Genomic DNA, 10785 nt, shown 5'->3' on the forward strand with positions numbered 1-10785 from the left:
CAAGCCCTAGCCACCACCGACGGCAAGTCAACTCTCAAAGCCACCGAATGGATTCTATCTCACAACCACTCTTCCTTCTCCACTCCTCGCAACCCTAACCCCTCTCTGGTACAACCTAAGCTCTCTTTCGCGGCCACTCCAAGCTCTCCAATTCCACAATCAAAAAACATGATACTCGTAGTCCATATTCAATTTCAGGTGGAGAAAGTGAAGAAGAAGATGAGAAAGATAGAAGAAATAATGCAGGCAGATCAATAAAGAAAAAGAAAAATACAAATCAAACCAACGTTTGATAGAAAGAACACGGGAATCCATCCGAAACTTGAGAGAAACTCTCCAGGGTTTTCTGATATATTGATAGAATGAAACGATAATGACCCCTAGGGCCTGCTACAACGCTAATAGGAGCTAAAACGTGAAATATAAATTTCAAAATTACCCCTAAAAACAAAAGAAGGCCCATTTGAGCCCCGAAACGATGGAATTTGGCAAAACTAGGGTGGGGCCTAGGGCCCAGGTTTGGTTCAGAACGCCATTTCGCTTCAACCGATCAAATTTCATCGAATTTGGACAACGTTTGCTCCAATTTTGCTCCAACCCAGCCCAACAAAAACCAAGCACTTCAAGGCCCACTAAGATGATTTCTACTAGCTGATAAAACCTTAATTAACTCCAACGTCAGTGGCAGCAAATAAAGAGCCTTATTTACTCCTATATCAGTCCCTTCCACCTCAAAAGTGCTCGTCTCGAGCGAATTTCAGGCCAAAACACCATCACCGGAGTGAAAAGTATACAAATCAACAACACTCCATATGAATTGGTAGGTCTATCACATAAGCATTGTCATTGATCTTCTTCAAAACCTTAAAAGGGCCATACTTCTTAAACTTCAATTTGTTGTAGGTGCCTACTGGAAAACGCTCATTCCGCAAGAACATCATAACCGTATCACCCTCTTGAAACAATTTAGCACGCTTGTGCTTATCTGCAGCAGCCTTATACTTTGCATTAGTCGCCTCTAACTTTTTCTTGACCTCAGCTTGAATGGCCTGAGAATCCTTAGCAAAACTACCTGCAGGCACACTAACTCCAGGAGCATCTGGAAGCCCCACTAAGTCCACGACATGTCTAGGAACCTGTGTGTAAATTAGTGAAAATGGAGACTTACCAGTAGCACTATGGACAACATTGTTATAAGCAAACTCTACCTGAGCAATGGCATTATCCCACTGCTTTGGTCTATCACCACAAATACTACAAATTAGGATGCCTAGTGACCTGTTCACCACCTCTGTCTGCCCATCAGTCTGAGGATGTGCAGTGCTACTAAAGTTCAAAGATGTATCAAGCCGCTTCTATAAAGTAAGTCAAAAATGGCTAAGGAACTTAGAATCACGATCAGAAGTAATGGTCAAAGGAACTCCATGCAAGCGCACAATTTCTGTGAAAAACAACCGTGCAATGTGGGATGCATCCAATGTCTTCCTACAAGGTAGAAAATGTACCATCGTTGAAAACCTGTCAACCACCACAGAAACAGAATCTACACCACGTTGAGTTCATGATAATCCCAGCATAAAATCCACAGAAAGATCCTCCCAAATACCATTAGGAACTGACAGCGGAATATATAATCCAATATTCTAGGATTGTCCTTCGGTAGTCTGACAAATAAAACACTTCCGCATAAAATTCCTCACATCACGCCTCAACTGTGGCAAATAATACCTCTTCTCCACACTGGTCATGGTCTTGTCTCTACCCAAGTGCCCACTAAGACCACCTCTATGCAATTCTTTAATCAGCTTCTCACGCAAAGATGTGCGGGGGATACAAAGTCTATTAGTAAAGAATAGATAACCTTCATGAATGTAAAAATCCCCCATAGAATTCTGCCTCATTTGACATCTCTCCCAAATCTCCTTAAGATCATTATCCTCTGTATATAACTCCTTCAGCATCTCAAACCCAACCACTTTATGGCTAACTAAAACCAACAATGTTGCTCGCCTACTCAACGCATCAGCCACACGATTGAAAGCTCCAGATTTGTGTTTGATCACAAATGGAAACTTCTGCAAAAATGCAGTCCACCTTGGATGCCCACTCTCCACCTATTTCTGACTATTAATGAACTTCAAAGCTTGATGATCTGTATACAAGACAAACTCAGCCTGCATCAAGTAAGGCTCCCAATGCTTTAATGCCCGCACCACAGAATAAAACTTCTGGTCATAAGTGCTCCATTTTATCCTGTCCTCACTCAGTTTCTCACTAAAGAAAGAAATTGGTCTACCACTCTAAGAAAGAACAACTCCAATCCCTGTACCACTTGCATCACACTCCACCTCAAATGGCTTCTCAAAGCTAGGCAATGCTAACACTGATGTAGTACATAATTTCTCTTTAATTAATGCAAAATCCTTTTCAGCCTCATTTCCTCAATTAAACCTACCCTTCTTCGAGCACTCAATAATAGGGTTGGCGATAGTGCTGAAATTTTTGATAAACCTCCCATAAAATGTAGCAAGTCCATGAAAACTGTGAACCTCACTCACATTTTTAGGAGCTTTCCACTCTCTAATTGCCCTAACCTTGTCTTCATCCACATGAACTCCCTCTGAACTGATCACAAATCCAAGAAAGATCAATCTATTTGTCATGAAACTGCACTTCTTCAAATTCACAAATAGCTTGTTTTTCTACAAAACTGCCAAGACAACCCGCAGATGCAACAAGTGCTCCTCTTCTATCTTGTTATAAATCAGTATATCATCAAAGTAAACAACCACAAACTTAGTCACAAAAGGCCTCAATACCTGATTCATAATCCACATGAATGTGCTAAGGGCATTGGAAATGTCAAATGGCATGACCATCCACTCATACAAGCCATCTCGAGTCTTGAAAGTTGTCTTCATCTCCCTTTTGAATACGAATCTAGTGGTAACCACTGCGAAGATCAATTTTCGAAAACACCTTAGAACCCCATAATTGATCAAGCATATCATCCAGTCGTGAAATAAGAAAATGATACTTAACCGTGATCCTGTTAATGGCACGACTATCCACGCACATCCTCCAACTACCATCTTTTTTGGGCACCAATAATGCTGGAACAGGATAAGGACTCATGCTCTCCCTTATAAATCCCTTCTCCAGCAAATCCTCAACCTTCTCCCTTAGTATATCATTCTCCTTGGGGCTCAATCTATAGTGAGGCATATTAGTTCCAGGAATAAAATCAATATGGTGTTGAATGTCCCTCATTGGTGGGAGGCTATATGGTAAATCATATGAAAACAGATCACCAACTCAGCTAATAGTGGTTGGATTACCTCTAGACACTCTGCATGCTCCTCCTCATTCTCTAACTGACTCATAACCAATGCCTTCTCCACCAAGGCATGCATTTCTCCCACATTCTTATACTTTGTAGCAATGTCATGTTCAGAACAAGAAATAGTCAGAAAAGAACTCCCTTCCACCTTAGCAACCTTAGGTAATGGAATAGAACGCTTCTTGGAAGGAACTATTGCCACGCTATGATCATCCCATTTAACCAGACAAATATTAAATCTTCCCTTGTAAGTCATATCCACATCAAATTGCCAAGGCCTAACTAAAAGCACATGACTAGCATCCATATCTATAACATCACACAAAACCTCATCACGATACTGCTTGCCAATAGAAAGAGGAATGTGACACAACTCTTCTACCTTCGTTATAGGTCCCTTCTGAATCCACCCAATAGCATAAGGATGGGGATGCTTCCCTGTAGGCAATTTCAGATTTCCACTAGCTTCCTGGACACAAAATTCTAACAACTACCACTATCAATAATAAGGTCACACAATTTCTGGTTAATGGTGCAATGAGATCTAAAAATACTATGATGCTGCGAGGTTTCCTCCTGCTTGGGAGATAACAGAATCCTCTTATCACACAGTTTACTCACTTACCTTCCCCCTCAGCAAACTCAGCACCCTCATAATCTTCATCCTCACCATCCCCCTACTCATCCTCCTCTTCTTCATACTCTGCTACATTAACTGGCCTCTTATCAGGACACTCATTTGACTTAAGCCTTGGTTTGTTATACCGATTGCACTTAATCGGGGCTGCCTTCGCATAAGGGTTTCAGTTTCTGTTTCGGTTCGGGTTCGGGTTAGGGTTAGGGTTAGGATTCCTAGCTCCTCCCTGAGCTCTGTTTCTGCCTCCTTCCCTAGCCTGAGTTCTCTGTGTCATAGGAGATGTGATACGTTCAGTCACTAGCACTAGACTAGTCGCTGGTGCCTGTGAACTTCTCCCCTTGAGAGTAAGAGGACTCTGCAATACTGCGCCTCTAGTTCATATTTCCCATGGTTTTCTCCATCAACTCTGCCTTGAAGGCTCGATTAAAAGCCTCATCAACAGTCCATATATCTTGCAACCCAATCTTCTCTCTCAAAGATGGCTCTAACCCATTTAAATACCTAGCTACCCTTTGCATCTCATCCTCACCATCCCCCTACTCATCCTCCTCTTCTTCATACTCTGCTACATTAACTGGCCTCTTATCAGGACACTCATTTGACTTAAGCCCTGGTTTGTTATACCGATTGCACTTAATTGGGGCTGCCTTCGCATAAGGGTTTCAGTTTCTATTTCGGTTCAGGTTAGGGTTAGGTTTAGGATTCCTAGCTCCTCCTTGAGCTCTGTTTCTGCCTCCTTCCCTAGCCTGAGTTCTCTGTGTCATAGGAGATGTGATACGTTCAGTCACTAGCACTAGACTAGTCGCTGGTGCCTGTGAACTTCTCCCCTTGAGAGTAAGAGGACTCTGCAATACTGCGCCTCTAGTTCATATTTCCTATGGTTTTCTCCATCAACTCTGCCTTGAAGGCTCGATTAAAAGCCTCATCAACAGTCCATATATCTTGCAACCCAATCTTCTCTCTCAAAGATGGCTTTAACCCATTTAAATACCTAGCTACCCTTTGCATCTCAGATTCAGCCAAATTGTTGCGCGTAGATAGTCTATTAAATTTAGCATTATATTAAAAAATAGGTATGTTACCTTGATAACAATTCTGGTAGAGTTGAAACAGATACTGCTCATAATCTGGTGGTAAAAACCTAGCCATCATTAGTTGCTTTATCTTCCTCCAAACCCTAACAACAGCCTTCCCTTGCCTCCTCTTATTAATCTGCAATTGATCCCACCAAGCAGCTGTAATTCCCTTCAATTGAAATGCCACCAACTTCACCATTCGTTCCTCGGGAACCTCCATCATATCAAAGAACCTCTTCACTTCAAATATTCAGTCCATAAACTCCTCGGTCTACAAATTCCCATTGAAGGTAGGAATATCTACCTTAAGCCTATACTCCTCAAAAGGTCTCTGTTGTCTAGCAGCTTGGTAGCCAGCAGAACCCCTAAAATCTTCACCATCTTCTGAATCATCTAGTTAGGCTTGTTGATATTGCTGAACAGAAACACGACCACCACGTCTTCTACCATCGTGTCCTCTACCACCACGGGCAAGTCTGGCCGTTGGTTCCACCGGGGGCACCTCCTCAGTAGGAACTTCATGGCCATCCTGTCTAGGTTGCATCAGGGTCATGAACTTAGTAAGCATCTCACGAAACTCCTCTATCTGTTGTCGTTGAGCCTCAATCATTGCCCAAACAGCCTCGATCCCACGCTCTTCAGTAGCCTAGTTCCAACCTCTCCCTTCATTGTTAGCCATAGATCCACGGCAAACTCCTTAGTTCCATACCAAATAATGCAGGCAGATCGACAAAGGAAAAGGAAAACACAAAATCACCCCTAGGGAGAGGCGTGGGGCAAAGCATCAGGTTCGGTTCAGAACATCATTTCACTTTAACCGATCAAATTTCATCGAATTCGGACAACGTTTGCTCCAAATTTGCTCCAACCCAGCCCAACAAAAACCTAGCACTTCAAGGCCCACTAAAATGATTTTTACTAGCTGGTAAAACCTATAATTAACTTAACTTCAGTGGCAGCAAGTAAAGAGCCCTATTTACTCCAAATTTACTCCTATATCAAGAAATGATGAAGCCCAAATAGTAACATAAACAAACATAAGTACAGAAATTACTAATAGTCATTTTCATGACCTCCCACTATTCGGTAACGAGACCAACAAAATTAATGCACGAATTTCATCATCAAACTCAATTTCAATATACAATAATTGATTTGTGATAATGTTAAATTCATTCGAGTTCTAATTGACTTACATATGTTCACTCATCTTTAGATTAAATAGCTTCTTCATGAGATGCCCCTTCTTCATGAGATGCGCCTTGTTTTTTGCTGACGGCTTCTCATAAATCATAAATAAAGCCGCCATCAATTCTATGATAGTCTTTTCCTTGGGTAAAAGATCTTAACGGAGTTAACCAAAAGAATTTATGTGGTTCGACTAATTATACCTACATCCATAAAGTTATGAGAGTGTTTTACTAGTTAGAGAGAGAGAATACAGTGTGGCGTCTTTAGAGTTACACACACCATACTAAGCCCTAACCCTACACTGTAAATATATAAACCACAAACCAGACCGAAAATAAAAAAAAAAAAAAGGTATAGAGCGAGGCTCCACAACCCAACATTATGCATAATGTGAGGGCGGTTTGTATAAACCAGGAGTCATTAAAAGTGTGTTTGGATTGAAGGATTTGGGGAAGGCAAGAGAAGGGAATGACAGTTTCTTTTCAATTTCCTTATTTGAATAGTTTAAAAAAATTAAGGGGAGGAATTTTGGAGGGAAAATGTCATTAAAATTTTGTCAAAATTCTTCCTCCCGAAAATGAAGTCATTTGGAGGAAAATGATGACTAATTAAGTTATTTATAAGTTAAGACCTAGTTTACTCTTTTACATAACACTTTAACATAAAAATAATGATTAATTAGTAAATTAAACTAATTTTCCTTCATTTATTTTTATCTATTCAAACGTGAGAGAGAGAAATATTATTCCTTCATTTCTCTTCCCTTCTCTCCCCTTCTCTCCCCTTCTCTTCTCTTCTCTTCTCTTCCCTTCCCTTCCCCCAAATCCCTGAATCCAAACACACTCTAAATGAACAGTTGATGAGTTAAAAGCCAGTTGCCCTAAAATGGAGTAAAGTAGCCTAGTGATTTTGCCTTGTTTTGAGAGAGATTTGAGAGAGACCAATAAACATTTACATGAAATTTACTAATCGATGTACTGTGGTTCAAGGAATTTTGTTCGCTCAATTCATCCTGTATTGGTCATGTCTTTGGCTCTCCTCTTCCTCATTTTTTTTTTCTTTTCAATTTGCTGATTGGGTGTTTATATAAAACCACTCTCCATGAAATAAGAGAAGGGAAAAAAAACACACTATCATCCTCGATTTTATTTTAATTTTTTTTTGATAAAGGGAGCACCAATTTGATGGGCTTGAATGTAATGTATTTCATTAAAAGACTGGATTGCATAAAAAAAAATTTATTTTAGTAGCATTCAAGCCACTCACCAAGTCATATTATATATTAGGTTTTGTTTAATTAAAAAGGTTCACCTTTTGCCTCTTCATTATTGCAAAAGAATCTCAAAGTCAAAACACACATTACTTAAAAAATGAAACGGAAAATGTCATTTAAGTACTCACCTGACAAATGTTGGACACATAACTACAACTAAAATTCATTTTTCCACATAAGAGTCTCTTTTATTTAAATACTTATTTTCCACATAAGTACCTATTTTTCACATAAGTATTTTTTTTTATAAATTAATATTTACATAATATCATATTTGCCCTTCCCCTTCAATAAGCATAGATCTAAAAAAAATACTTAGATCTAAGACACATCCCCTCCATTTTAACCACTATCACAGTCCGCCTCCATCTCCACCATTGCACCTCCACCCGCGTCTCATATCCACCATCATCTTCTTTATTTTCTTGTTCTTCATCTTCTTATTTTTGTTCTTCTTTGTCTTCATCTTCTGAGATCTAAGATCAAGATGTAAGTGAGTTCAGACTTGAGATCGTACAGATATGAGATCGTACAGTTACAAGTTATTGTTTCAATGTCACTATTTTGAAAATGTAACATTATACAATCAAATAATTCAACTTCTTTTCTTAATTCTCTATGTTTTGAAACTGTAACATTATACAAACAAAATATTAACATTATATGACAGAGATGACCTTTTTAATGAATGTTACTATTTGAAACAATAATACCACCATGTTACTATTTTGAAAAATATAATATTAGACTAATATTTACCTATAATATTAATGTATCGACATTATGTTTTTAAAGGTCTTTGCTGTAATAAGAAATATGGCAATGGTAAATCCTGAACGAAAATATTATATTCAACATCTACACCTAAATGAATAAGGAAGAATAGAAACAACAAATCTAAAGCTTTTTAAGCTTTGTGAAAAAAAAAATAGATCTAGAGAAAGACGAGAAGAAAAATATGAAGAAGAAAGAGAAAAATAACAAAGAGGAGAGTCGAAGAAAAGAAGAAGAAGAAGGAAGAGAAAAATAGATATAGAATTATATCCATATATATCAAAGTCAAGTACAGAACTGCAAGATTTGGAAAAGGGTTATGGGGTTAAAACAACGTAACCCTAATGATGATGAGGATCAGGTCCTCCAGGACTAAGTCTCTTTGACCCAGTAAACCTTCCATTCATCTCCTGTCTCTGGATACTTTCCTTTAGTACCAATCTGGCATTCTCCATTAATCCTCTCGTCTTGTTGATCGAAAAGGAATCAAGAGAACGGCATTCGAGACTGGAGAATGAAAGCAAGAGCAGAACAAGGCATAACCAGAACTTGCAGATAGTCATTGCCATGTTTGTCAGGCTGTAGACTTACTAAGGCAAGAGGACTTAATATATATAGAGAATCAATGGCATCACTTTTGTTAATATAAAATTAAAAAAAGGGTAAAACCATTGAAGGGACATACCACTGTGATTTCAAAATCCAATATGGGAAGTATTCTACACCCTCATTGCTAACAATGGAAGTGTCAAGTTTTTTTTTTCTTCCAACGCTGACCAGAAAGAGATCACAGAGAGTGTTCTACTAGTTGACGAGTGGTGACAGGTGGCCGCTTTTTAGCCGCCATTGGTTCTTCCTTTCAAGATATGCAATCATATATACACTACCAATCCATCTTCAATTCTTTGAATAACCAAGAAATCCACTACTGCTTGACTATTAGTCTAGTACTAGAGACGAGAGTGTTGTGTGAGTCCATCCACAGTCAACAATCCAGCTTAAAGATAAAAAGAACAACGGTTGGTTGATAAGCTTTAAGAGTTGCACACCTACTAATGTGAAAATTCCTTACATCATCCATGACCTCGTCAGGATATCACAATGAAAAAGTCAGAAGAGCACTTGCTACGACTAAGATGAAATTACGTTTTCTATCGATGACAGTTTCTTTTCTCTGCAAAACATTTCTTATAATATATTTAAGGCAAGCTAATGCTTCAAGATAAGCACTAGCTTGTCCTTTCGAAGAAACAAAGAACACTACAAGAAGTGCCAAAAAAATGTGTCTGAACATGTTTAAAAAGGAAGAATTAAAACACAAGCATACATATAGGATTTTATAAATCACGCAAATGGGTTCCCCTCGTCATTTAATCAAATACAATGCTATAATCAGTATACACTTGTTTAATGCCATATACAGAATAAACATAATGCTCATGTCAAACACAGTGCGAAATGCAGGGAAGAGGAGAAGAATGAAAAAAAAATAGTCAGGTTTCATTCATTTTGTCAAGGAGGGGAAGGGGAGCCAAATCTTCTCCAAAAAAAAAAAGTCAAGAGAATTAGAGATCTGTGAAGAAAACATATAAATGAAATACAAAGTATAAGCCCTTCATATATGTAATTCTAGCTCCACATGATAAACTCAAATTCAGAAACGAAAAGAAAGGCAATATGAGGATTTATGAGTCATCACATCATAATGCACAAAGAAATGTCATTGTCATAAAGGAAAATAGAGAAGAAGAAATGTCATCTGATAAACTGGGCGGCTGTGAAACTAGTATAGTTGACCATTTCAGTTCTCAATATAATATATTATTTGATTAACTAGTGCATGGTTAGTGCTTCAGGAATATGGATAAGCAACAACTTTGACGTCCTAAGCTTGAAAGAAGTATTTAGAAAATAGAGAATGGGATAATCAATCATTATCTTGGTTTTGTGCCACTGAACTAGTAGAAGAGGATGACCATATATAACGTGGATCCCTTTCATCTGATTGGAAGGGATCGGACAAAAAATACTGTCAATTAGTCGGTTCTCATAATATGTTAGTCAGATGCACACGAATGATTTTAAAACCATTACTTTTTCTAATGCCATATACAAATCACTTAAAATTTTATTTAACTCCTACACAAAAAAGACAAGACTCATAAAGTAATTTATTATATCCTTTTTGTCAAAATCAAGTTCTATTGTACACTTGCTAGGTACAAAGTTAGTATTGGACTAAGAAAAGACGCCACAGGTTGAAGAGAGCCAAATAGATCAAGATTACCATTCTGCTCTTCACATTTCTGCTCAAGTGCAAAGTAGCACTAAAAAAGATCAGATATATAGTTAGTAGAACCCCAGCTAATCACATGGTGGCTATTTAGAAAACACTCTACAGTTTTAAGTACCTTCTCTGTAGATGAACCGTAATGGTCCCACTCTTAGTTAAGCTCTTCATGAGGAATAAAGTAATGGTTTCCAATGATGACAA

The 10785-nt window shown here is 38.3% G+C and overlaps 2 protein-coding genes across 2 annotated transcripts; both read right to left on the minus strand.

Moving 5' to 3' along the window:
* Nucleotides 1-797: 797 nt before the first annotated feature.
* Nucleotides 798-2921, minus strand: LOC119985465. The gene is made up of 6 exons (XM_038829763.1): nt 2707-2921; nt 2456-2625; nt 2313-2383; nt 1729-2114; nt 1437-1518; nt 798-1355 (listed from the first exon to the last, which is right to left on the minus strand). The coding sequence occupies exons 1-6, from the start codon at nt 2919-2921 to the stop codon at nt 798-800; spliced, it is 1482 nt and encodes a 493-aa protein (XP_038685691.1).
* A 19-nt stretch (nt 2922-2940) lies between these two features.
* LOC119985466 lies at nt 2941-4013 on the minus strand. Its single transcript, XM_038829764.1, has 3 exons — nt 3966-4013; nt 3316-3809; nt 2941-3211 (listed from the first exon to the last, which is right to left on the minus strand). Exons 1-3 carry the CDS (start codon nt 4011-4013, stop codon nt 2941-2943), a joined length of 813 nt encoding a protein of 270 aa, XP_038685692.1.
* Between the last annotated feature and the right edge of the window lie 6772 nt (nt 4014-10785).

Source organism: Tripterygium wilfordii, chromosome 19 (assembly GCF_013401445.1).
Source record: "Tripterygium wilfordii isolate XIE 37 chromosome 19, ASM1340144v1, whole genome shotgun sequence".
Taxonomy (NCBI): Eukaryota; Viridiplantae; Streptophyta; class Magnoliopsida; order Celastrales; family Celastraceae; genus Tripterygium; species Tripterygium wilfordii.